This window comes from Nicotiana tabacum, chromosome 12 (assembly GCF_000715075.1).
Source record: "Nicotiana tabacum cultivar K326 chromosome 12, ASM71507v2, whole genome shotgun sequence".
NCBI lineage: Eukaryota > Viridiplantae > Streptophyta > Magnoliopsida > Solanales > Solanaceae > Nicotiana > Nicotiana tabacum.
Genome location: NC_134091.1, coordinates 15,131,514 through 15,159,386, shown reverse-complemented (window position 1 = coordinate 15,159,386; position 27,873 = coordinate 15,131,514). Strand labels below are relative to the sequence as shown.

General features: G+C 39.8%; 2 protein-coding genes across 5 annotated transcripts; one reads left to right on the top strand and one right to left on the bottom strand.

Moving 5' to 3' along the window:
• The first annotated feature begins 1,718 nt into the window (after positions 1–1,718).
• On the top strand, positions 1,719–16,075 carry LOC107763502 (uroporphyrinogen-III synthase, chloroplastic). Of its 3 annotated transcripts, XR_012697212.1 has the most exons (12): positions 1,731–2,038; positions 3,244–3,331; positions 4,733–4,799; positions 5,590–5,708; positions 5,900–5,995; positions 6,360–6,415; positions 6,646–6,731; positions 6,978–7,112; positions 8,643–8,722; positions 8,877–9,125; positions 14,640–14,696; positions 15,502–16,075. XR_012697212.1 is itself a non-coding variant. In XM_016581987.2 (10 exons), exons 1-9 carry the CDS (start codon positions 1,832–1,834, stop codon positions 8,698–8,700), a joined length of 912 nt encoding a protein of 303 aa, XP_016437473.1. In that variant the 5' UTR covers positions 1,719–1,831; the 3' UTR covers positions 8,701–8,722; positions 8,877–9,272. The 3 variants fall into 3 exon arrangements, 1 of the variants encoding a protein (XP_016437473.1); XR_001643034.2 differs by lacking the exons at positions 14,640–14,696; positions 15,502–16,075 and adding an exon at positions 9,233–9,272; XM_016581987.2 differs by lacking the exons at positions 14,640–14,696; positions 15,502–16,075 and having other exon boundaries at positions 1,719–2,038; positions 8,877–9,272.
• Positions 9,594–27,331, bottom strand: LOC107775083 (putative serine carboxypeptidase-like 23). 2 transcript variants are annotated; one of them, XM_075226185.1, is made up of 8 exons: positions 26,874–27,331; positions 14,961–15,065; positions 14,589–14,863; positions 14,248–14,493; positions 14,021–14,139; positions 13,818–13,913; positions 13,615–13,720; positions 9,594–10,280 (listed from the first exon to the last, which is right to left on the bottom strand). In XM_075226185.1, the coding sequence occupies exons 1-8, from the start codon at positions 27,235–27,237 to the stop codon at positions 10,233–10,235; spliced, it is 1,359 nt and encodes a 452-aa protein (XP_075082286.1). In that variant the 5' UTR covers positions 27,238–27,331; the 3' UTR covers positions 9,594–10,232. The 2 variants fall into 2 exon arrangements, with proteins under 2 accessions (XP_075082286.1, XP_075082285.1); XM_075226184.1 differs by lacking the exon at positions 9,594–10,280 and adding an exon at positions 12,952–13,208.
• Positions 27,332–27,873: the final 542 nt, after the last annotated feature.

The following is a 27,873-nucleotide window of genomic DNA, read 5'->3' as shown; positions in this document are numbered from 1 at the left end:
TTATCCTTACAATTATACTTTAGGATCATATTTACCCCCCATCTGTTAGATCGCCATGTCCCACCTTTGTTTTCCTACATGGCGCCTATGTGAATTTCTTTTTCTTCCAATTTAAATATGATCACCTATTTAAGATAATTTAATCTACCCACCCAATTTAAATAAGACTTCATTAACTCCATTGTTGTGCAACTTCTCGTAATTTACTTTGGTTACTGCAATAATTGTGAGTTGTATTAGATTAGTGATTTTGAGTTCAAAGTTATTATTTGCCAATATGTTGTCGCTGCTATAACTATTGTATTTCGCACAATCTTCGTAAATGTCGTATCAGAAAATTACTTTTCGTGGATCAATCATGGTCAATTGACCCAGTTTAAACTTTACAGAGTTGTATCTCTACAAACACTTCAAAATATCATTGAGTGATTCATGTCTCCTAACTCCTAAGTATTAAAGGGAAATAAATTAACATAGACAAAGGTGAAATAATTAAATAAATCAATTAGAGATAACACTATAGTTTTGTTCATTCACTGTCCAAAATTTTCTCGCTCTCCGAAAAATATGGAGCTGGCCCGGAGAAGAGAGATGGACGAGTGGGGGGGAGGGGGGGGGGAGGGGGATTGGGAATTATGATTTTCATTTATTTTAGTTAGTGTGTCTTATTTAAATTGGGTGAGCGGATTAAATTATCTTAAATAGGTGACCATCTTTAAATTGGAAGAAAAAGAAATCCACATATGCGCCATGTAGGAAAACAAAGGCGGGACATGGCGATCTATCGGATGAGGGGCAAATATGATCCTAAAGTATAATTGTAAGGATAAATATGTCAAAAAAGTATAATGATGGGCAAATGTAATCATTTTTGAAGAGTAGAGGGGTAAATACGATCTTAAAGTATAACGAATGGCAAATGTAACTCGTTTTAACGTGTAATGGATAAATATGAACCTAATGTATAACTGTAGGGATATTTTTAATAAAAAACTTAAACAGAGGATAAATAAGACCTATTTATGATAGTAGAGGGACAAATCGACTCTTATCCGTTTTATGTATTCTAATTTCTACCTCAATTGGAGGGCCAATATGTAATTTTGTGTGGGATACATTTATGAAAAGTTGGACCGAAAAAATGTACTAAACGGATTCGGAGTGATTCTGTGATATGATAAGCAAGATTATACAATTCTAAACTTAACTTTTGCCTCACTAAAAGAGGAAAAGAGTACTCTAATTACTTTATTTTAATCCTTTATTACTAATGAATGCCCCCACATTATTAGTAAGAGACCCCACCTTTAATTTTGCTTTGCGTGTTCTTTGAGAACAAGGATGTCAAATTAAGATCTGTTGCATCTTGGGGCACACACCTTAGATCCTAACCAATATTTTCACCAGTATTTGCTCACACATTAATCTAATCCAAATCCTGATTACAACCGTCAGATAAGAAGTTTCACTATCTTGATTAAAATCTACGGTCTAAATTCAAGCCTTCTTATCTCCGTAGACCAGCTGATGATAACAGTAAAGTAGAATACCATCATTGCCTACAATGGTCGGTAGGTCACAGCGGACTGGCGGGCCCTACTTATTGTACACGTGTTATAAGCACAAAATTCTTATCCTTTCAGCTGTGCCACGTGTCGAGAAATTCCACTATTGTTGATTAGTACTTAGTACCACTAATTAAATACTCCAATTATATTAAAGCTTTTGAGATTACTTAACTGGGGAAGCTACTGACGACTGAGGAAAAGTTGCGGTTTAAAATCGGTTACAGGCTTACAGCTGGCAGTCGTCAGTGCAACACGTTCACAAAATGTCGAAGCTTTCTCTCTCCTCCTTCTCTCCTCCTCCGTTGACGTCGTCTTCTTCCACCTCGCAGCAGCGACGGAGCTGCTTCCGTCGTTCATTCAGAGTCGGCGCGTGTGTTTCACTTTCTTCGGTTTCCGTTTCGTGTTCGAAGCAGCCGACAGTTGTTGTCACCAGAGAACGCGGCAAGAACGGCAAGCTCATGAATTCTCTGGTACTCAATAAGAATTTCAACATTCCGGTTATATGCTTTTTTTTCCTTTTCAGTTTAAATTTGGTTCTCATGAATAATGTTGAAGTTCTAGGGTTTCTGTGGTTGTTTCGTGGTGGTTCAGTGCTAGTGATTGTTGCGAGATATAATTTTTTTGCGTAGGCTATGTTTTGGTATGTTTTCGGTAGCTACATTGGGATAAAGGAAGTGACACATTAGATGTTTGATCAAATGCTTAAACAAATTAAACTGCTTAGCTGCTGATCACTTGCATTTCTAGGATGAGTACGATAGAGTGGAGAAAGGAAACAGTGAACTGCGAATTAGCCTGTCGAAAAGAAAAAAACTGCAAATTAGTCTAAAAATCAAGAGGAGTTTGGTTTAGCGGTTCCATGAGGGACTAGGCATAGCTTAGAAGAGAGTGTGTTCATAAACTTGATTCAACAAAGTCATCGGAAGGATGTGGTGAAGAGAATAGAATCATGTGCAGAGCTTTTTTCTGTTTCTCGCGTTCTGGATTTACAATTTGGTGTGTTTGGTATGAAGGAAATATTGTTCAAAAGAATTTGAAGAATAAGTCATTTTCTGGTGTTTTCTTGCCAGAATGAGGCGTAATTTCAGCTCTTAACTTCATATCAATGCTTCAATATTATTTAGACATTATTATCAATCTTTAATACTCGGAAATTTCATAAAGCATTATCCAATTTGATAGCACTATTATCAATCTTTACGAATATTTTTTGCAGAAGATATTTTCCACTCTACCAAACACCGCAAAGTATTTTCCAGAAAATGACTGTATTTTTTGGAAAATGTTTTTCTGTCATACCAAACACACATGTTCATGAATGGCCTGCAATACCTTTTTGTTTGCTTTCTATTTGGGGAAAAGAAAAGGCAAATGAGTGATAGAAATTTCAAAAGAATTTCTCAAATCACGTGGTTATCTCCTCGTGAATAGATAGATATGATTTAAATGAAGTAGAAAAACAATGTATCCATAAAAAGCATTTAAGAAATCGTCATGAGCGAGAGAAGGTGGGGCAAACAACTTTTTAATCCGACCAAATTTCTAACACCAAAGATCGTGGTGATCTAGACTTGATAAATGTGGGGCAAACGACTTTTTAGCATGGATGTCTCTCTAGGAAGTAGTAAATGTAGTATCTTCAATAATTATGTTTTCCCTCCTCTCTTGGTTACAGGCCAGACATGGAATTGATTGTCTTGAGCTTCCTCTCATTCAGCACATGCATTTACCTGATCTAGGCAGGCTCACTTCTGTATTAAGTGGTAGGTTTCTTGCTATCTGTGCATTGGCTTGAAAATCTTTGTTCATATTTACTTGCCCAAGATTAAGCGTTGAGCATCGGTGTAATTTATTTTTCTATGGAATTTTCCATTTCCCTTCATTGCCCAAATTGTAGCTATTTTCTACTATTGGCTTTGATTTGTTTTAGAAAATATTCTATCTACAGGAAATCTGTTTTGAAGGTTAGATTGGTGCTCTAGAAGTCTGAAATTATAATTTTAAACAGGGTAAATTGATGTTCTTTTCTTAGAATATAAATTTTCTCGAGCTCTCAGGGTCAAATGACACTTCTTAGGATCCTGCATGATTATCCTTTATTGAATGTGCAAAACCGAAACTTTCTAAGCACTAATATTTCTTTTTTATGGATTGTGGCGGGTTTGGGTTTGTGGGTGGGGTGGGGGGGGGGGGGGCACAACACCCCTTTTCTGGCCTTCCTCTTGATGATGTTGGCTTCAAATGAGACTTGACTTGGGCAATGTTTTGAGATGACATTTTTGGAATAACAACATATTACGTCTTCAGACACAAAATTAAGTGAAGCCATTGCTTTAAGATATTACCATAGGCTATAGCAATTGTAAACAGACAAGCTAAGTTGCACTTCCATTACTTTATTGTTATTGCTATTGCTGTTATAAGTACTAATCAAACTTCCATTGCTATATTATCCAAGGCTATAGATATTGTACACTTAAGATTAGGCCCATTTGGTACTTCCATGAATTACTTTATTATTATTTCCATTGCTGAAACTAGTACTACCGTTTACTACTTCCTCTCATTTGTGAAATTCACGAATGCAACAAATGAGTATGAACACAAGCTTGAGTGCGATCTTTTGAAAAACAAAAAACAAGCTTGATTGCGGCAGCAGCCACGGTATGCGTAGCATGTAACCTACCTTCCCTCCTTGAGACTATATGAAGTTCTAATTTTCAGTTATACCTAGGTTTCTAAAAGTTGGGGTGGGTTTTATTTCCTTCTCATTAACAAGCTATACTCTTAGTTACTAAATAAATTATGCTAGATGATTAATAAGAAGAACATTTATGCTTCAGGAAAAATGACATATTTAGGCTTAATAGAAAAGAAATTTCAATAAACATGAACAACATATAAGACAAGTAAAAAGGAATGTTGCTCTTTAATATCTCTCAAATGGCCCCACAAAATACGTAGAACAATATTTCTCTCACTTGCATGGGTATCTTGCGTGCCTCTGTGCATCCATTATAAATTACTATTGATTGGTGTTCGATTATAATTCATAGCGAACTATATCAGCAAACTCTATGACTGTGAAAGTCCTCATTAAACATATGTCCTCTGGTGTCTTGAGTGGCACTAATGTTCTTTCTCCTTTCTTCTTGTGATAGCAGACGCCGCGTTTGACTGGATTATCATTACTTCACCAGAGGCGGGAAAGGTTTTTCTTGATGCTTGGAAGTAAGGGCTAGGTTGAAATTTTCCATTAAGGAGGGTTAATCTTGTCTTAAGCTCTTCACCTTGTTATGTTGAATAACTAATGTATCCTTTTGACAAGTCTTTAATATCGTTCCTCTGTTGGGGAAAATCTCTGTGAAGTTTGCTTTAAAAGTATAAAAATGTTGAGCAGTATACAAGACCTGATGTTAATTTGAGTCATTTAGTGTTTGACTTGTCTGTAAAACTAAAGTCATTGAAGGTGTTTGATAATATTGCTGCTTGCTTGTGTAGACAAATTGGGTTTTTTTATTTATTTATTTTGAGCAGCTCTTTTTTGATTATTCTTTCAGAAAGTTTTAGAATCTTATCTACTTGTTGAAGATGTTTCGTTCGACTCCGTAAGCTGAGATGCAAATACTTCCTATATGTTATGGTTGGTTATTCTCATATAAAGTCTTGATTATCCCCTTAATTGATAAGTAGTTTTATGTGACACAGTTTTAGTATGAACCTTCCATCCATTGTGGACATATTCCTTGAAGAAGAATAGAAGCTTGTATAAAAGATTCTCAATAGATTGATTTTCAGCATACACAATTAGCAAAAATCATTAGTGTCTACAGTAATGTGTGTACTTACGTTGTCAGATGAAGTTTTTTGACTAAAAATGGTACAAATATTTAGTTCCCAGAAAAGATGCTTTCCATTACAGTTAATTTCTTGATAGAAGCTTCAAATTCTTTAAGCTGCCTAAATGATCTATATTTGCTTTTGCACTATCTGGTTCCCTCATGTTTCTAATTTGCATTAGAGCTGCTGGGACCCCATCTGTCCGAGTAGGTGTCGTTGGATCTGGTACAGCTAGCATATTCGATGAAGCTGTTCAGTCTTCAAAGCAGTATCTTGATGTGGCATTTACACCATCAAAAGGTATTGAGTCAATTTTTCACTTTTTCTTTGACATTTAAAACATAGCATACGCCACAAACATGTGCGTCGAGGCTGACACTTGTATTTGTCATTTCGTTTAGACCCTTGTATTTGCAGAAAATTTGACTAAATTTAACTGATATTTTCTTTTTCGTCACTGACTGAAAACTTCTTTTTGATTGCATTTTCAGCAACTGGTAAGGTTTTAGCTTCAGAGCTTCCAAAGAATGGGAATGATAAGTGCACTGTTCTCTATCCTGCTTCAGCAAAAGCGGGCACTGACATTGGTGTGCATGATATTGCTCCTTCTCTTTATGTTTCTGTCTCTCCTCATTCTCCCATTCATCCAATTTTTTACAGAAATCTCTTTTTCTGTATGGAACTCTTAGTTTCTATGGAGGTGTCTTTCTATTTTCAACCATTATCCAAAAAAGTTAAAAGAAAAAAATAAGGTAAGGAAAGGAATAACCACAAAAATCATGGCTTCCTTTCCTTTTTACTAGTCGTAATTAGTACAGAGATCAGGATTCATCTGATATCTGCAAGACTGCAACTGTCTCACCTTGATATTTCGTACTTAGTATGGAAATTTTCCTCAGCGTATGAAACTATGTGAAGTAATCTTGAACGACATACGGCTTTTTATTTCAGAGGAAGGACTTTCTGAGCGGGGATTTGAGGTTACTCGGTTGAACACATACACAACGGTACAATATTTCTTTATTGCATTTTGGAGAAAGATTCATTTATACTCACATGAGACTAGTGTGCTTGCAAATTTGGTTAACACATACTTACCCTGAAGAGAGGGTCACTTGTCCTTTTATCCTGATAAATGGTCAAAGTTTTAGCTATCACACTGCCTCTTGGATCCTTAAGTTGATCTAAACTAATTAGACCTCATCTTGTTGCGTATAATGTATGTCATTTCTTGCAGGCACCAGTCAATCAGGCTGATCAATATCTTCTTGAGCTAGCACTCTCTGCTCCTGTTGTTGCTGTAGCATCTCCCTCTGCCATCCGGTAGGACGCTCCAAAATTGTTCGTTCTTGTAGCAAATGTAAACGGATGATCTATTGATGTCTAATATTGGCATAAGCAAGCACTAGGTTCTATAGCTAATGTTTGTAATTCCGCCAATATACTAGAGAATATTATGCATAAATGTTTCTAGATATTATTCATTGAGCCAGGGGACAGAAATGCACCATTATGTTCTTCATCCTTTTCCTTTCTCATTTTTTTTCATTTTGCTGAGTTATGTGACAGGGTATGGACTAATCTTATTCCAGCATCGAGACAGTGGGACAATGCTGTTGCATGTATTGGGGAGACTACAGCTTCTGCAGCTAAAAGACTTGGGTTGAGAAATATATACTATCCAACAAGTCCTGGTCTTGAAGGGTAACTTGTTGATTTAGTATCTTAATGTGTTCTTTTGTTGCATCTTTTCTCCCTTTCTGTTTGTGTCCGTGATTTTATAAGATACGTTGACTCTATCTTGTAAAGCCAATATGACAATTGTTATTTTTAGTGCCCACGTTTGCCCCGTGTAGTTGGTATGATCTTTTTCGCTTGGAAGTAATATTCACTGCCCGTCTCTTCTAGGAATTGGCTGTGGGAAGAGAATAAAGTGTCAATATAAGAATATGTTGCATTCTTTTCTTTTTGATGACCGAGAAATCCGTCTGGGGCCGATCCTTCGGACCAACCGCAGCCTTCGAAACTCGGTGGATAATGGGCCCGCCCCTCTACCCTTCTCCACTTAAATACCAGGCTTTGCTTTGCATGGTGTGGGGGGCTTGAACCTGTGACCTAAGACACAAATCCACCACCCTTTGCCACTTGAGCTAGGCCCTGGGGGCGCATTCTGTTATGCCTTTTTCTTTCTTCAAAAGATTTCTTAGTGTATATATTTTTTGTCTGTCCCTCCTAACCTGGGTTGTTTTTTATTTGAATTATACAGATCAACCAGTTAGAACCCTGATGGGAACAGCTTCGCAGGAATTCAATTTCCATTAGTATTATACCAAACACTGCATTAGGGCTATCTCTGAGCAATTTTAACCTTACTGTAACCAGCGAATATCGTTTGTTTGACCTTTTCGAAATTATGGAACTCACTTCTTTCAAAAGTTCACCTACAAAACACTTAAAAAGTTCTAAGATCCACCTTTTTATTCCTACCTATTACCACATTTTTCTTGCGTCTTCATGATGGCTCTATATTACGTCACAGTAATTAATTAAAGGGTAATTACTACTACTACATTCTAGGGTTATCATTTTATTAAGTAGCTTTTATTGAAGGGGTACATTTTATTAAGTAGCTTTTTAAGGGCAAGGCGCTGCTGCTATCTAGCCACTTCTTCAGTGCCCCTGATCTTGGCAATCTAAACTCCCGTCTGACTGGAAGGTTTTATGCTGAGTAAATTGGGTGATGTTGTGACTTGGGATTACTACCTCTCCTGCCCATGGGATGGTTAACCCCAATGCCGTTGTTTCCTTCAGTAACTTTTCTTGAACAGGGTGTGCTTGTTTAATGGTGTCACCAGTAAACCCTGTGACAGTGGCAGGTTTTGTTGTCAAGATTGGCAGCTCGTCGGAAAGAATTGTCTAAAATTCTAGTGTTTTATTGAACTTACTTATGAAGTATTAGCCATTCAGTCAAGCGAAACTGGTATCTTCTTTTCTCTTAGGCTGTATGCGGCTCTGCGCCCTTTTTCACAGGATAACACTTCTCTACGAAGTAAGTGTTAAAAGAAAGCTAACTCTGACTACCTGAAGGCTGTTAATTTCTTGCTGATGCTTTTAGGCATGTAGTGAGATATGTAGGAGGAGGCAAGGGACTATATATTGGTTTCCATTTTCCGTTGTGTGTTTGTAAGATTTGCTTAAATTTGATCTACTTTATGCTATGATCACATGGTGCAGGTGGGTGAGTAGCATTCTGGAAGCATTAAGTGTACATGAGCAAGTACAGAAGGTCTAAAGGCCATGTAATGTGGCTTCTGGTAAATTCTTTTTCCAAAGTTCATATTTATTATCACTGGCTATAAATGCATAATAGACCAACAAACAGACATGCAGACATGTTTAAAATGATTAATGTGCACGTCGCTCTGAAATAGTTTATGTGTTACTTACAAAAAATTGTTGTATCTTCAGATGGTGGGCTGAGAGAGCTCTGGTTCCACTCTATGGTCATCTTTGCAATGGCAAAGCTGATTAAAAGCTTTCTATACATGCAGCTTCAACGTGGCGCTGTATTTTGAAATCTTTGAAGTATTTATGTATAGAAGCGCAGAGGGAGGTGTAGGATCTAATTGACACAGCATATGTGGAGACGTTGGGGAGACGAAATTTTTTTTTTTGCGGAGGTATTTACCCACTTGTCTAGCCAACTTTTCTTGTGAGGTAAGGCTGTCTTTTGTGAATAGGATCTTTTTTAATTGTTCCATATGTAGATATCCCTTTAGTTTTCTCTTTTAACATTTTTTTGGCTTGATGTCTGATGTCTTCAGAATTGATTATAAAGCGAGCCCCTCTCGGTTCATACTCCAACCTAAATTTCCTCAAAAGAGAAACATGTTTATCTAACTTTTAGCCATTCCTCGTAATGCACAACGTATTGATTTTTGTAATCGTTTACTTCAAGTACTCAAATCTTGTGCTCCATTTGTAAGTATCTGCATGGGTAACTCTGGCAGTTTATAATTTTTCATTGTATTATTCTAAGGAATCAACTGAAAAGTAGGGTAACATAACACCTCTATGGAGGGCTCTCTCATCCAAACATCTGCAGAGATTACCATCTTATGCTGTAGATGCCGAGTTCTTTACGGTTCAAACCTAGAGGTGTGTGAGACCGCCTACATCTCGTGATTGCTTTGTAAGTTCGCGCTCCTAGTAGTGTTTGTTCAGTCTGCTTTTTATGGTTTTGCGTGACATGATTTTTTCCATAGTTTAAAAAAGTATATTAAGTTTCCTCACGCCAATAGTTAGATGGTAATTGAGAAAAGTATTGCGGGACTAGGAAGTAAACCAACCAAAATATCCACTTGTTGTTATAAAATATATTTTTTTTGGGTCCATTTGTGTTATGTATTATCCTGCATTGAAGACAGGGAGAACTTGCCTTATAATCATGGTGAATGCACGCTCTAATAAATTTAACAGTAGCGTCTTATCACTTTGTACAATACCATGGGCGCTGTTGTGTTCATGGGATATGAGGCTGTCACTGGAGATCTTTCATCTGTATCTCCAATGTAATTGTTTTCTCCACGTGCTCATTGCGTCATTCTTATTCTTATGTGTTTGATACATATGGTAGTGGAAATTGGCATGCGTGGAAACCAAATGTATATGTTTTGGTATTAAAATGTCACTTGGAGGGACTTTTATGCGTATAAAATATAGGAAATGTCTTCTAACTTTCCATTCCAACGTCGTTTCTTGGCTCATCTGGCAACGTCGTTTCTTGGCTCGTCTGTCTTTTGCCACATCATGATTCAGTCTTTCTTAATTATTTTCTGTTGAAGTCCGTAATTCTGTTTGTGACAATTTTTTCTGCATTTTCAGTTGGTTTTCAGGAGAGAGGTACATAAGAGTTGAGCTAAATGACACGCGTTAACACACTTTTCTTACTTAATTATGTTAATGAATATACATTCTCACTGAATTGAATCACTTAATCATGGTCATGCTTATTTTATCTTTTTTTATACTAAATAGTTGAGGAAAAATCTGAATTTGATTATGACATTCTTTTTTATAAATATTAAAAACTTCAAGTACATAAATAATTTGACAAAACGTTATTTAATCTATTAACAATGGGTTCTTATAAAACTCTAATTAAGTATTCGTCGTCCACTTTTATTTGTATCTTCTTGTTAGTTTTCCAATTTAAAGTTATTCTATTTTGCTTTTCCCGTTAATGGATGACAGTAACAAACGCGCGCTAATTGGAGTTGGATATATGTATCTTTTGATGAGTTTTATGTATGTTCTTTTTATTTCATTGCATTAGCATTTGTCCTAAAAAAGTTATGAGTTTTTTTCCGGAAATTAGAAGCCTTTAGCATTCTACATTTTACATTGATATGCAGATCATCAGCACTGAACTAGAAAAAACTGAAAGCCTAACGGGAAACATGAGATATGATGCAAGTATAACAGCATATATAAGCCTTAAACCCAACAGTGACAGCTTTAATTAATGTTCATGATAAGATGAGCAGTACTGTGGTGGAAGATAGTGCAAGCGGGTTGAGAGTAAAAAGACCTTGGGAAAGCGTTTCCCTGGACTTCATCACCGGATTGCCCAAGGTCGGAGATCTCACAACTATCTTGGTTGTGGTGGATCGGTTTTCCAAGTATGCTACCTTTATAGCAGCCCCACAATATATATCAGCAGAAGATACAGCTCGACTATTCTTCTCTCATGTCGTCAAGTATTGGGGCTTACCTAAAGACATTGTTAGTGATCGCGACTCACGCTTCACTAGCAATTTTTGGACCCAACTCTTTAAGTGCCTCGGGTCAAAATTGAGTCATAGCTCAAGTTTTCATCCGCAATCTGATGGCCAGACGGAGCGATTCAATGGCATGCTAGAGGAATATCTCCGGCACTTTGTGACCGGATCGCAGAAGAATTGGGTGAAGCTTCTGGATGCTGCTCAACTGTGTTTCAATTCACAAAAGAGCTCAAGTACCAACAAAAGCGCTTTTGAAATTGTTACCGGACAGCAACCGCTACTCCCACACACAGTGAACGCACCAAACATGTCAAAATCTCCTCGGGCTGCCAGCTTCTCAAAAGAATGGAAGCAAAATTTGGAGATAGTGCGGAGCTATCTTGTCAAAGCCCAAAAGCGGATGAAGAGGCATGCTGATCAGAATCGCCGCTTTGTGGAATACCAGGTGGGAGACAAAGTGATGGTCAAAATCCCAAAGCGGTACTTGTTTGCAGGGGTCCATGACCCTCGCCTATTGCAAAAATATATTGGACCCTTGTCCATTGAAAGGCGCATTGGGAAAGTTGCATACCGGGTGGATACCCCAGCTTGGTGGAAAATCCATCCTGTTTTCCATGTCAGTCTCCTAAAACCTTTTCGGGAAGATGTGGAGGATCCTTCACGAAGCCAACTCACAATACCAAGTATTCGAGGCCCCAATTCAACCGGAAAAAGGCGTGCTGAAGCTATTCTTGATGATCGAGTGATTCACGCCTCAAGAAAAGATCACCAGGAGTTCTTGGTGAAATGGCAGGGATGTGATGCAGAGGAGAATACTTGGGAGAGGGGAACAAACCTCAAAGCCTACAAGAGCCTGATTGATGATTACCTTGCAAGGAAGGCGCCGAGGACGTCGCCAACTCAGGTGGGGGAGAATGTCATGGGCGGCTTTCCAGCCATGCCCCATGATCCCTTGGACGCGCCCCGTGGCGTCCTGGCCAGCCTCCCAACGCCCGTCGCCACGGTCGGCCCCGTGGTCTCGGCAGCTCCAAGTGTCAAGCGCGCATGTGCCTCTGTCGCCCCACCGATAGCCATCGCCAGCGCCCAGCCACAGGCAAAAGCCAACAGCGCCGCGCGCGCAGACAATGCCGCGCGCGCAGACCCTGATGCTAAAGACAAAGTTGCTGCCAACGGACTTGCTGCTGCTTTGTAGAAGACTAAGTCCTTTTCATTGTAAATATAGAGTAGTTTTGCTGCATTTTCTTTAAGTGTGATTTTCCAGCTTTCATAGGTCTAGTCATGTAACTTTGGTTTATTTTTTTTAAGCATTATTAAGGGGGACCAAGCAATCAAAACTTTCAAGCAAGCAAACAATTCTCTGTACTGGTGTCTCTCCCCCCGACACCGTCTTGTTTTCTGTAATAGCTTTCATTCAATGCAATCAAGCTTTCTTTCATTCTCAATTCTCTTTTCTGCTCTCTTTCAATTGCTCATGACATTGGTTTTCCCGTACGGCACTGACAATCTAGTCTAGCGTACGGAGGGGACCTCAGTTGGCGGACAGCAACCGTACTGACATCGGTTGCCTAGCCTTACGTCGCCCTTCCAAGGAATTTCAGGAAGGCGCCGCGTAACAGATATGATGCAAGTATAACAGCATATATAAGCCTTAAACCCAACAGTGACAGCTTTAATTAATGTTCATGATAAGATGAGCAGTACTGTGGTGGAAGATAGTGCAAGCGGGTTGAGAGTAAAAAGACCTTGGGAAAGCGTATAATATATATATATATAGAGAGAGAGAGGGGTCAATATTGAGGGTGAAAAATGGTGGTTGGTCTTAGACACATTTTTCTTTTCTGTTATGAAGAAGTAAAAGCTTTATTGTAGCCTACTACTCCTTAGGGGGAAGTTTTCCACTAAGAAAATAGGAGAAGAAAGAAAGGGCACGACTTGGCTGATACGTTGGAACAAAATGCCCTGCTCCTCTTATTGTCACCAATGTCAAGTTCTCATACTCCTCTACATATCCACCAACCTACACAAAATCAACACCATCATTTAGCGTCTTCTCCTTGTAACAATACTCACGAACGATCCAGAATTTGAAGTTTATGGTTTCCTTTACTAACTGTTTCGCTACTAATAAATGAGCCTTCGTTGTCCACCCGACCCTATCGCTAACAACCGATCCCCCCAAATGCAAAAAAAAAAAAATAATTTGGTGCACTAAGCTCCCAAAAGTCGAACCACAAGAATCTATTATGCGCAACTCTACCCTGCATTTCTGCAAGGGGTTATTTTCACGGCTCAAACCGGTGATGACCTCCTCGTCACATGGCAATAACTTTACCGGTTACGCCAAGGCTCCCTTTCTCCAAATGCAAGTGAAAATGAAAAAACAAAGTTAACAATTTTTTTTCTTTTTAATGATGAGCATTTACCTCTTCCTGGAAATACCAAGGGTACCAAGCTGTCTTGATTGGTAACTTTAGCTTCTTTATAGCATACCTCGTATCTGTCACTGGCACTACAACATCCATGTCACCACTGCAATGCATATTGTCACTTGTTCAAGCTTGTTAAAATTCCCTTTTATCATTATGCTATCTTGAAATTCTGTGGATTTTGTTTCCATAAATCTTACCTATATAGCCAGATTTTTAAGTCACTCTTCATCAACTGACGCAAAAGTGGCAAAACGGTCAATGGTCTATCTTTCCAGCTGAGATTAAGCGTATTACTGTTCCCAATAAAAAAAAAATTGATATAATGTTAGAAATATTTTTCGAAATGTATAATAGGCAAAAAAAAAATGTTTTTACTAAATAATCATCAAGAGTGTTATACTTGCAGCTTTCCCATGGATAGGGAAGATTTGTAACGTTTGCATGGATAGCCTTTTGAACTTCTGGTTTGTTAAAGTAAGACTGAATATAAAATGGCATGCAAGGATCAACTTCTGAGGTCTATTCAACAAACAAAAAAAGACCAAACAATTTGAGAGGATTAGTTAATTGTACATTCTTTAGTTTTTCTAAGACAATAAACACTAAAAATTATATGACACTGCTTACTGAGGTACTTGAGGGTGATCCGTTGGGGCACAATGGCGCGTAAATGTTGTATAGAAAGATATTTCCAATTTCTTTGTCAATTTGGTCCAAGTAGTCGTTGCATTTCTTGGATGCAGAAGATGGACTAGAAAAATTACAACTTGATATGATTTTGTTGTATAATTCATCTGATATTAGTGCATGAGACCAGTAATATTCTGTTGTTCCTTTCATGTTGGCTTCAAAGTCAACATAGGCATTGCCAATCTGAGATGTAAATTTTCATTAAACGACGATATTGGTCTAATTAGAGGAAAATCTGAGCTGCTACAGATGTTAATCAGATAAAAAAAAAAACTTACAGTGATGCCTTTCAAATTGATGATAGTCTGATTTGAGTAATTGTTGTGCAGAAGTATAAGCTGAGCAAGTTGAGGGACATAATGCCCGGCGTAGCTCTCTCCAGTAAGGTAAAAGTCCCTTGTTTTGTATTCTGGAAATCGTTCGAGCCAATTGACTAGAAAAGTGTAAGAATCAATAGCTGTTGTTCTATCTCCACTAAAATTGTAGTCCACGCTTGTGTTTGTATATGAAAATCCAACACCAGCAGGCGATTCGAGAAAGATTATGTTGGCCTCTAATGAAGAAGAGAATGTCAAAACTCACTAGTGTATGTTCTGAGAGTACTTGACTTAAGATTTGATACTATTACTACAGTCTTTGAGTTTACTCACCAGAAATCCATGAAAATTGATTCATGTTTAGACTACCGTCTTTGTTAACTCTAAATGGCCCAAGTTCTCCAAATGCTCCCCCTCCAAGTGAGGAACAACCTGGCCCTGTTTGTTACATAATGTTTTTTGAAATCACGAACATGAAAATAGCACAGGAGCGTGTATATTGTTCTAAAGGAAAAGGGTCAGAAATACCGTTTTACTATATGAAATATCTTCATTTTACTCATCGTTATACTTTGGGGCCATTCATGTCTTTGCAGTTAGTAAATAGTCTTGTGTTTGCCCTTGTTCATAACAGAGCTCTAACATGAAATATAATGGAGGGTAATCTTAAATTATACTAGTCAAAGAGTAGAGGGTTAATTTTGGACCTTTTTCTCGAAGTATATATATATATATATATATATATATATATTGACTTTGCTATTCAGAATTTTCCCAAAAGAATGGCACAACATTTGATTGATCAATATAGAACTCTGCATAAGTGAATAAACAATATCTGATCTCATTACTTCTTTTTTTTGGAATAACTAAGGATATAAAAACAGGAAACTAACCTCCATTGAGCCATAAGACAAGGGCCTTCGTACGATTGATCAAGTTCGAATATAATCGATCGAAGTAATACTTCGAGATGGGTTCCGAAGATGCTACAAACAAGCTTCGAGTCCAAGGGGCCGATCAATGTACAACTCGATATTATAATCAAGCTCGAATCCAAATCGAGCTACGATGCAAAGTAAAGTTGTCGAGCTTATGATCCAGAGACCGACCAACATTGACCCCGAATCAATTCAAGGGTCCGAGTCAGAATTGAGCTCAAGCCAAGATCGAGAGTTCGAGTCAAGACTGAAAACTCGAGTCAATATCGAGCTTATAGACAAGAGCCGTTGCAATATCACTAGAGGAGAGAATCTCCGCAGGAATTGTGGAAATGTTGGTTTATCATGGGTCTCCCACTACGTATTTTTAATTATATCTAAAGTAAGATCCTTCTACTATAAAGGGAATAGTTATCATTTTTGTAGAAGGCAAATTTTCAGGCTTACATTGTAATCCAAGCATCATATCCTCCCATAGTGAAGAGTTGTTCTTTCAAGCTTCTTAAATTGATCTCACTTGTTTAGTCCTAAAATCCATCTTCTTTACAAATTTATTTATTCCGCGTTCTTTGCAATCCATACTTGACATTTCTATATATCCTTACGATTTGTATTAAAATTCACCACATATCCTTAGAACTACGTACAAATTCAACTCTATCCGTTTTTCGGGTAAACAGTTTGGCACCCACCGCGGGGCTAAGGATAAAGTGGTTATTTGATACAAATCTAAAAAAATACGCCATTGTGTTTTGTGATTGTTTTCAAAAATATCTTGGATTTCGGATTAGCAACGACTAACTACCGATCAAATGGATTCATCAATCGACAACGGAGCCGATCTTCAAGATGAGAACAATAACTTGACACCCAGTATCGAAAGACCACTCGTAAACACCGTTGGAGCTTGAATCGGAGCGTCGATAGATATCAATTCGCATGTAGCCATTGAGGCAAACCTACATTCTGAAATGATTTGGAAGACGATGAAATCTAATCTGTGTTGTTAAAACAATTCAGAGAAACCCTCTCGAAGGGAGCAATGATTTGGTATCACAACCTACCACCAAATTCCATCGACTCGTTCGCCATGTTAGCAGATTCTTTTGTGAAAGCACATGTCGGTGCCATAAAAGTCGCAACAAGGAAATCGGACCTCTTCAAGGTAAGACAAAAAGATAACGAGATGCTGAGGGAATTCGTATCTCGTTTTCAAATGGAACGAATGGACCTGCCACCAGTCACAGACGATTGGGTTGTTTAGGCTTTCACTCAAGGTTTAAACGAACGAAATTCGACAGCTTCACGACGGTTAAAGCATAACCTGATCGAATACCCAGCCATCACGTGGGCCGACGTGCACAATCGGTACCAATCAAAAATTAGGGTCAAAGATGACCGATTGGGGTCTGAATCCGCTGTTCGAAGGGATATTAATCGAGAACAAGGTCCGATCGGGGATCGATACCGACTGTACAACGGAAACCGCAGAATCAGTGAATCGAGACATAACCTCGGACAAAATAACAAGAGAAGTGATCGAGGTCAAGGGTATCGGAGGCTGATGAGCAGAAGTAGGTTCGATAGGCTTGCCGGATCTAAGGAAGCGCCTCGATTATCGGAATATAACTTCTGCATTGATGCATCCGCCATCGTTTCGGCTATCGGACGCATCAAAGACAATAAATGGCCTCAATCCATGCAGACCGATCCTGCCCAGAGGAATCCCAATCAAATGTGCGAGTATCATGGCACCCATGGCCACAGAACGGAAGATTGCAGGCAACTAAGAGAGGAAGTAGCTCGGTTATTCAACAAAGGGCACCTTCGAGAATTTTTAAGCGATAGGGCAAAGAACCATTTTAAAAATAGGGATTTCGGCAAGGAAAACGAACAAGAAGAACCGCAACACGTCATTCACATGATCATCGGCGGCGCCGATACCTCTCAGGTACAGGTGCTTAAACGCACTAAGACATCGATTGTGAGAGAAAAGCGATCTCGAACTCAAGATTACACACCCATAGGAACTTTGTCCTTCAATGATGAAGATGCAGAAGGAGTCATACAACCTCATAACGATGCACTGGTAATATCTGTACTCATGAATAAAACTAAAGTTAAGCGTATGTTGATTGAACCAGGTAGCTCGGCCAACATCATCAGATTGAAGATCGTAGAACAACTCGGCCTGCAGGACCAGATCGTACCCGCGACCCTGGTTCTAAACGGATTCAATATGGCATGTGAAACCACCAAAGGCGAGATAATTCTACCAATAAATGTAGTCGGGACCATCCAGGAAACGAAGTTCCACGTGATTAAAGGCGACATGAGATACAACGCCCTTTTTGGAAGGCCACGAATCCACAACATGAGAGATGTACCTTCGACCCTACACCAGGTCCTTAAATTCCCAACCTCGAGAGGAGTCAAAAGAGTGTACGGAGAACAACTAACCGCAAGAGAAATATTCTCCATCGAGGAAGCGAAACCAATATCCTCGCCTTCGCCAGTAAAGGGATCGGGCTCAGAAAGGGAACGAGATACCAAATAGCAATCACAGACATCAACTTTGACTCGACTAGATAACCAGAAGACCGAAGAAGATGATGATCAGAGGATCCCTCGATCCTTCATGATTCCCGATGATTCCGACGCTACCAAATCAATGATTGAGGAATTAGAGCAAGTCACACTAATCGAGCACTAGCCCGAACGGAAGGTATACTTGGGAACGAGGTTGATCCCCGAACTCAGGAAGAAACTTATTCAATTTCTTATCGATAACATTGATTGCTTTGCTTGGTCCCATTTAGATATAACAGTGATCCCATCGGACATAACGACGCATCGGCTAAGCTTAGACCCTAGGTTCAGACCAGTGAAGCAAAAAAGAAGACCCTAGTCCGAGGTAAAGCACACATTCATAAAGAACGAGGTAACCAAACTTCTCAAGATAGGGTCCATTCGGGAGGTGAAATATCCCGAATAGTTAGCCAACGTAGTTGTAGTGCCTAAAAAGGGAACAAACTTAAAATGTGTGTGGATTATAAGGATTTGAACAAAGCATGCCCCAAATATTCCTTTCCGCTGCCCAACATCGACCGCATGATCGATGCCACGGCCGGCCACGAGATCCTTACTTTTCTCGATGCCTATTCCGGGTATAATCAAATCCAGATAAACCCGGAAGATCAGAAAAAGACTTTATTTGTCACCAAATATGGAACATATTGTTATAATGTGATGCCCTTCGGGCTAAAAATGCAGGAGCTACCTACCAACACCTAGTAAATAAAATATTCGAAGAACAAATAGGTAAATCAATGGAAGTTTATATTGTTGACATGCGAGTTAAGTCCTTGCGCGCAGAGGACCATTTGACCCATTTGCAAGAAACGTTCGAGATTTTGAGGAAATACAACATGAAGCTCAACCCCGAAAAATGTGCTTTCGGAGTCGGTTCGGGTAAGTTCCTCAGCTTCATGGTGTCAAATCGGGGAATCAAGATTAACCCCTATAAAATCAAGGCCATCGAGGACATCACCATCGTGGACAACGTGAAAGTTGTACAGAGGCTAACAGGACGGATTGTAGCCTTAAGCCGATTCATTTCGAGATCATCATATAGAAGTCACAATTTTTTCTCTCTACTCAAAAAGAAGAACGATTTCGCTTGGACCCCGGAATGCCAACAGGCATTAGAGGAATTAAAACGATATCTATCGAGCCCGCCATTACTTCATACTCCAAAAAAAAAAACTTTGTTTGTACTTGGCAGTATCCTAAATCGCAGTAAGCGGTGTCCTAGTTCGAGAAGAGCAAGGTACGCAATTTCCCGTTTATTATATAAGTCGAACCTTAGGAGAAGCAGAAACTAGATATCCGCACCTAGAAAAATTGGCATTTGCACTAATAAGCACCTCTAGAAAATTAAGATCGTACTTTCAATGTCACCACATATGCGTATTAACCACTTACCCTCTTCGTAATATTTTGCACAAGCCTGAACTATCAAGTCGATTGGCCAAATGGGTCGTCGAACTCAGTGGGTACGATATCGAATATCAACCCCGTACGACCGTCAAGTCTCAAATTTTAGCAGACTTCGTGGCTGATTTCACGCCAACCCTCGTACCCGAAGTCAAAAAAGAACTCTTGTTGAAATCGGGTACGTCATCGGGGGTATGGACCCTTTTTACGGACGGGGCTTCGAACGTGAAGGGGTCCAGGCTAGGCATAGTTTTAAAGCCACCCACGGGTAACACTATTAGGCAATCTATTAAAGCTATCAGGTTGACTAACAACGAGGCCGAGTATGAGGCCATGATTGCAGCTCTCGAGCTAGCTAAAAGCTTGGGAGCAGAAGTCATTGAAGCCAAGTGTGACTCTTTGCTGGTGGTAAATCAAGTAAACAAAACCTTCGAAGTTCGAGAAGATAGAATGCAAAGGTATTTGGACAAACTACATATCACTTTGCACCATTTCAAACAATGGACTTTACAGCATGTTCCATGAGAGCAAAACAGTGAGGCTGATGCACTTGCGAATTTGGGATCAGCCGTCGAGGAAGGTGAATTGAGCTCGGGGACTGTCGTTCAACTCTCGAGATCCGTGATCGAAGAAGGTCATGCCGAGATAAATTCTACGAGCTTAACCTGGGATTGGAGAAACAAGTATATTGAATACTTAAATAATGGAAAGCTCCCATCGGATCCTAAAGATTCAAGGGCTCTACGAACCAAAGCTGCTCGATTCACGTTGGCTTCAGATGGAACGCTATACCGAAAGACATTCGATGGACCATTGGCAGTATGCTTAGGTCCGGGAGATACTGATTACATCCTACGTGAGGTGCACGAGGGTACTTGTGGGAATCATTCCGGTGCCGATTTATTAGTCCGAAAAATAATCAGGGCAGGTTATTATTGGATCGATATGGGCAAAGATGCAAAGGAATTTGTTCGAAAATATGACAAATGTCAAAGGTTTGCACTAATGATCCATCAACCCGGAGAGCAACTTCACTCGGTCCTATCCCCATGGCCATTCATGAAATGGGGAATGGATATCGTTGGCCCTCTGCCATCGACCCCAGGTAAAGCTAAATTCATTTTATTTATGACTGACTATTTCTCTAAATGGGTTGAAGCACAGGCGTTCGAGAAAGTAAGAGAGAAAGAAGTTATAGACTTTATCTGGGATCATATCGTTTGTCGATTCGGGATACCCGCCGAAATAGTGTGTGACAATGGGAAATAATTTGTCGGCAGCAAAGTGACGAAATTCTTCGAAAATCACAAAATAAAAAGGATATTATCAAAGTCGTATCACCCCAGTGGGAACAGAGAAGATGAATCAACGAACAAAACTATTATTCAAAACCTAAAGAAGAGGCTGAACGACGCTAAAGGAAAATGGAGAGAAATCCTACCCGAAGTCCTTTGGGCATATCGAACAACATCAAAATCTAGTACGGTTGCAACCCCATTCTCCTTAGTATATGGCTCCGAAGCCTTGATACTAGTTGAAGTCGGCGAACCCAGTACCAGATTTTGATATACAACAAAAGAATCAAATAACGAGGCTATGAACACTAGCCTCGAGTTATCGGATGAAAAACAAAAAGCTGCTCTCATCCAATTGGCCGCCAAAAAGCAACGAATCGAAAGATACTATAATCGAAGAACCAAACTCCGCCATTTTAAGCCCGGGGACTTAGTGCTAAGGAAAGTCACCATCAATACCCGAAATCCAAACGAAGGAAAACTAGGACCAAACTGGAAAGGACCATATCAGGTTCTCGAAAACGTCGGAAATGGATCATACAAGCTCGGCATTATAAACGGCAAACAACTGTCAAGCAATTAGAATGTGTCGCGTCTAAAACGATACTACTGCTAAGGTACGACCCTCCCGTATTCGTTTACATTTCAAAACTAACCCCTGTAGAAGTCCGATCAGGAGCTAAGATGAATCCTTCAATACGAAGCCTTAGGTTTGAAAGCACGCGTTGCACTCTTTTTTCCTTAGATCGGTTTTATCCCAAATGGGTTTTTCGGAAAGGTTTTTAATGAGGCAACCAATGATCGTGTTGTACTTGGAAACAATACGACAGTATCCGAGACTTCTTTGCAATCGACATCGAATACTGGGGGGCATTAGCCCTCAAATATATCAAGTTCTGATGTAAGACAATTATTTCATGACAACAGGGTTCCAATAGGAAAAGTTGTAAGATCCAAATGGTCAAAACGAACCATGCTCGTGTAGTTGGCCCGAGCCTTGACACAAAATACGAACACATGTATAATGACTTGTAAAGAAAGTTCTCTTCTTTACCAATATCTTATATCCAAGAAAAATTCCTTTATTTCGAGATTTATTATGCAAACAGGACCGAGTTCAAGCAAGCACTCACTCGACCATTACGCCTACGGGCTATATTAATTATAGTTCGAATCATTCACTCGACTACTAAGCCTACGAGCTACTTTTATTTCGAGTTCGAGCAAGCACTCACTCGACCATTATGCCTACGGGCTACATTACTTCGAGTTCAAATCATTCACTCGACTACTAAGCCTACGGGCTACTTTTATTTCGAGTTCGAGCAAGCACTCACTCGACCATTATGCCTACGGGCTAAGACACTTTGAGTTCAAGTTCACTCGACTACTAAGTCTATGGGCTACTTTTATTTCGAGTTCGAGCAAGCACTCACTCGACCATTACGCCTATAGGCTACATTATTTCGAGTTCGAATCATTCACTCAACTACTAAGCCTACAGGATACTTTTATTTCGAGTTCGAGCAAGCACTCACTCGACCATTATGCCTACGGGCTACATTACTTCGAGTTCGAATCATTCACTCGACTACTAAGCTTATAGGCTACTTTTATTTCGAGTTCGAATCATTCACTCGACTACTAAGCCTACGAGCTACTTTTATTTCAAGTTTGACCAAGCACTCACTCGACCATTATGCCTACGGGCTACATTACTTCGAGTTCGAATCATTCACTCGACTACTAAGCCTACGAGCTACTTTTATTTCGAGTTCGAGCAAGCACTCACTCGACCATCATGCCTATGAGCTACCTTATTTCAAGTTTGAGTAAGCGCTCACTCGGTTATAGAGGCTACGAAGTCCAAATTTGATTAAGTTGTTTAAATCCTTGCGAAAATATTCATAAGGCATGAATAAAGTCTTCACAAGACAGGAAACAAAACAGAAGCAAGTCGGCAAAAAAAAATTGTTTACATGATTGATTACAACGTAAAAATTAAGGACTAAGCTTCCTGGTCATCCCCAGGAACAATCTCTTCTCTATCAGGATCCCCCCCCCCACCCCCCGTTCTCGAATTCGCTCTTACTCTCATCGTCATCATCATTGTCATCATCATCGTCATCGGAAACCAAAGCTTCAGCATTGGCTTTGAGTTCTCTGGCCCTTTTTATCTCTTCAGCGAGGTCGAAACCTCGAGCATGGATCTCCTCGAGGGTCTCCCTCCGAGATCGGCATTTAGCAAGTTCGGCGACCCAATGTGAGCGAGTATCGGCGGTCTCGGCTGCTTCTCGTTCTTGGACCTGGGCAGCTTCAGTATTTGCCCGAAAGACGGCCACGAGTGCATCCGCATCGGCCTTTGCCTTTTTGGCGTCAGATTCGGCCTTGGCAAGTATAGAGGCCAACCGAGCCTCGAGCTCCTCTATTCTTCTTGTTTGGACCAAGTTTTTCTCCTTTATTTTTTGAAGTTGGTTTTTGGCCGATAACAATTGGGCTCGAGCAATTTCTTTCTCTGCAGCAAAGCGGTCCATTCCTTCTTTCCACTTCAACGACTCCGCTCGTATCACATCAACTTCTTCACGGAGCTTTCCGATCATCTCAATTTTCTGCTGCAGCTGTGAGACCGAAAGATTAGCCATCGTTCTGGTATCAAGCCCATAGGCTTTTAAAAGCATTATTACATGCTCGGATAGATCAATCTGATCTTGGTAAGCCCTGGCCAACTCAGCTTCGAGGGCTTTTATTTTCTCTCCCTTTTGGCCCAAAAGGATCTTTAAGAAGTTCCTTTCCTCCGTAACCCGTTGAAGTTCGGCCTCGTATCGACGCAGCTCAGTTCGGGACCGAGAACATGATTCTCGATGAACTGTCGTGGCCTGCAAAGAAAGAAGAAACGAAGTCAGAAAAGAAAAGCAAACTTAAAGGTAACGCTATATGATTTAAGGCCTACCCGAATCAAAGCCTGCTGCACTCCGTGAAAAAGATCTGATGCGTCACTTGTATCGGCAGTGTCTTCGACGCCGATGAACAGGTCACAAAAAGGATCTTCTCCATCGTGAGGCCTATCTAATTCGAGGGCCCCCAAAGCTTAGGCTTCCCAAATCGCCCCTGCGGAAAAAGAAGGGAAGGTAGGCGAGCCTTCGATTGCTACTGCCCCAAATAAGTCATCTGGGGCATTATCTTCGGTTCGAAAAGATTCGGGAAGGGCCCCTTCAGACATATTCCCCACCCGTCGGCTTTGATGGGAAACATCTTCGATCTCCAGCAACTCGGGGACTCTGCCCGAATCTCTCTCCGACATATCCTCAGATCGAGGCGGAGCCTTATGAACCACCACCGATCCAGCTGCCTGTGGAACAACGGTGGTCTTCTTTGTTAGGGCCGCCAGAGCAGACCCATCGTTCTCTTCTTCTTCTTCTTCATCCCTCAGATGCAGAAATGATTCTACGGTTAAAGGAATAGCATTCTTGTTCGGCTTACGAGCTGTCCTCTTCTTCGGTTTTTGATCTTCGAGGATGGGGGCTCTTTTCCTCTTATTATCTTTCATCGGCTTTGGGACAGAGGCCGAAGCCTCTTCCTCGGCAGACGAGGGCCTCAAAACTACATCCTTGCCCACACCTGCATACGAAAATTTTTACTGAAGTATGTGAAATGCATCTTATTCGAAATACCAAAAGATACGAGAGAAGTGCACACCGTAATTTTTGGCCTCCCATCGGTCCTTTGACAAGTCGCGCCATGAGAGCTCGGCATATGAGGAGGTCGAAACCAGATCTCGTACCCAGTTCTTGAGATCGGGCACTGCACCGGGCATCCAGGGAACCGTTGCATCGTAAAAGGGGAATATTGGTGAGAAAAGAAATGAAAGAACAACATAATAGGAGATAACAGCAGAACTACACTTACGCTTCATGTTCCACTCTTCGGAAAAAGGCATCTTTTCAGTTGGGATCAGGTCCGAAGTACTCACTCAAACGAATCGGCCCATCCAGCCTCGATCCTTATCCTCGTCTATACTCGAGAACAAAGCCTTGTTAGCTCGACGTTGGAGTTTTATTAACCCTCCTCGAAAAAGGTGAGGACGGTATAATCGGATAAGATGATCGAGGGTGAAAGGCATCCCCTTGATTTTACTCACAAAATATCGGATCAAAATAACGATCCGCCAAAAGGAAGGATGTATCTGGCCTAGGGTTATTAAGTATTTACGACAAAAATCTATGATAACAGGATCGAGGGGACCTAACGTGAAAAGGTAAGTATACATGCTTAAGAACCCTCTCACGTGAGTAGTAATATCCTCTTCGGTAGACGGCACTACCACCTCTTTGTTCTCCTAGTTACAATCTCTCTTTATCCTCTCGATGTACTCCCGAGTTATCGAACAAATATATCTCGATACGGGCTCACATCGTCCAGGGACCGGCGAACCTTTATCAAGTTTTAAATCGGAGGTAAGAACACACACCGCCGGAACGCACTCCTCAGGACGAGGATCCACTGGTGTTTTATCGGCGGCGGGTTGGGAAGAAGAAGCTTTTTCTTTTTGGGGAACAGTTTTGGATGTCTTCACCATTTTAGATTTAAAGAAGTGGCAAAGATTTGGTAATTCGGAAGAAGAATTTTGCAAAGACGAATCATAGATTTGCGAATAAACTCAGAAAATACGAAAACAAAACTGGGAAATTTGGAAGGTTGAAGATGTAAAAGTGATAAATGATAAAAAGAAGGGTTATTTATAGGTAAGCAATGGCGGTTTAGTATCAGCGGTGGCCGACCACCGTATGACACGCATTAAATACCTTGAAAGACTAAATCGACGGGACAGTTATCACGTGCGTCATGGTCGAAGCCCAATGTAAACGTCAGCTTATAATCCGATCGAGCCGTTGAAAAATCATATCGTTTCTCACCATATTCTTCCTGAGAAACGAGGGGACTATCTGTATACGGTCGAAATAGATTTCGGCCTTCGTACGATTGATCAAGTTCGAATATAATCGATCGAAGTAATACTTCGAGATGGGTTCCGAAGATGGTACAAACAAGCTTCGAGACCGAGGGGCCGATCAATGTACAGCTCGATATTATAATCAAGCTCGAATCCAAATCGAGTTACGATGCAAAGTAAAGTTGTCGAGCTTATGATCCAAAGACCGACTAACATTGACCCCGAATTAATTCAAGGGTCCAAGTCAGAATTGAGCTCAAGCCAAGATCGAGAGCTCGAGTCAAGACCGAAAACTCGAGTCAATACGAGCTTATAGACAAGAATCGTTGCAATCCCACTAGAGGAGAGAATCTCGGCAGGAATTGTGGAAAAGTTAGTTTATCATGGGTCTCCCACTACGTATTTTTAATTATATCTAAAGTAAGATCCCTTTACTATAAAGGGGATAGTTATCATTTTTGTAGAAGGCAAGTTTTCAGGCTTACATTGTAATCCAAGCATCATATCCTCCCATAGTGAAGAGTTGTTCTTTCAAGCTTCTTAAATTGATCCCACTTGTTTAGTCCTAAAATTCATCTTCTTTACAACTTTATCTATTCCGCGTTCTTTGCAGTCCATACTTGATATTTCTATTTATCCTTACGATTTGTATTAAAATTGCATCACATATCCTTAGAACTACGTACAAATTCAACTCTATCCGTTTTTTGGGTAAACAAAAGTCAAGGGCAAATACGAGATGATTTGCTAACAACAAAGGTATATGTAGACCAAAGTATAATGAAGATTAAAATTAAGATATTTCACAATATAAATGGGTAAATTTGAATTTTCTTTAAACTTGTTTTAATAAAGTTCCTACAAGAGTAAAAGGTGAACCGTGTCAAGTTAACTTTTGCATTTTATGTGTTCATATTGTACACTTAATTTGCCATTCAGAATTTTCCCAAAAATATGGCAAAATACTTGATTGATCACCATAGAACTCTGCATAAGCATCAACAATATCTGATCTCATTTCATTTTTTTGGAATAACTAAGCATATAAAAACTGGAAACTAACCTCCATTGAGCCATAAGACAAGGGGCTTAGAAGCAGAATCTTGAGGCGACTCGACGAAATAATAAAACAAATTTCTTCCCGCAGTTGGATCAACTGTAACATACCCTGAGTACTGGTTAAAATCTACACCTTGAGGTTGACCAGGTAGTTGTTCAATTCTGTCATTCTCTTTGAGTGAATTTTGAGGACCAACATGCACTGGTGAAGTCCTACTAAGTTGTGGATAATAAGTACTAGTAATACTAGTTTTTTCCATGTCTTGCCTGAAATAATGACCAATTGGCTTTAGGCTTTTAGCTTCGTAACAATGCACTAAAGCTAACAAGCTTAGGAAAAAGAAGTGGAGAAATGATGTTTTAACCATTTTAAAGTTGTGTGAGAAGATGACAAGTATAATTCATCTGTCCCATTTAAATGCCTAAGGTTTAAATTTTATGTCCGGCCAATATAGTTCTTGATTTCGGCATCGTCTTGTTTTGTTCTTGTTTTTTTGGAAATCTCTAAAGAAAATGTTGCCGAATTATATGTATTACTGATTAATGACACTTGGAAGCCCTTGTTTGATACTCTTATTTTTTATGTTACCTATTTTCCAATCATGCTCTGGTTTACTTTTCTGTTTTGTTTATCATAAAGTCTCTAACTTAGTTGAATATTCCCTAGGGCATTTGATGCAATGGACGGCAAGATTAGTGCTCGACTCTAACCGTTCGGTGATATTGTCAGCTTTGCGCCTAAAATTTGTTTTCTTATATACTCATCGACTCTAAATGTTCAGTGATGTTGTCTGCTTTTGGACTCGTATTTGTACGATTTGAAAGTGTCTAATTAAGGCCTAAAACTTGCTTTCTGATATACTCATCGACTCTACTGTCTAGTAATATTGTCTGTTTTGGACTCACATCCGCATGGTTTGAAGGGCCTAATTATGACCTAAGACTTGCTTTCTTATATATTCATCATCTATTTCTTGTTTTGGCAATGTGGATTTGCTGAAGGT

What these genes read in the sequence shown, in the direction of transcription:
- LOC107763502 (XM_016581987.2), top strand. Translation starts at nt 1,832, where the DNA reads ATGTCGAAGCTTTCTCTCTCCTCCTTCTCTCCTCCTCCGTTGACGTCG. An exon ending in GTTTTTCTTGATGCTTGGAA is followed by an intron (nt 4,800 to 5,589) that starts GTAAGGGCTAGG and finishes AATTTGCATTAG; the next exon opens with AGCTGCTGGGACCCCATCTG. An exon ending in GCATCTCCCTCTGCCATCCG is followed by an intron (nt 6,732 to 6,977) that starts GTAGGACGCTCC and finishes GTTATGTGACAG; the next exon opens with GGTATGGACTAATCTTATTC.
- LOC107775083 (XM_075226184.1), bottom strand. Translation starts at nt 27,237, where the DNA reads ATGGTTAAAACATCATTTCTCCACTTCTTTTTCCTAAGCTTGTTAGCT. An exon ending in GATCACCCTCAAGTACCTCA is followed by an intron (nt 14,140 to 14,247) that starts GTAAGCAGTGTC and finishes TTTGTTGAATAG; the next exon opens with ACCTCAGAAGTTGATCCTTG. An exon ending in TTAAAAATCTGGCTATATAG is followed by an intron (nt 13,721 to 13,817) that starts GTAAGATTTATG and finishes TATGCATTGCAG; the next exon opens with TGGTGACATGGATGTTGTAG.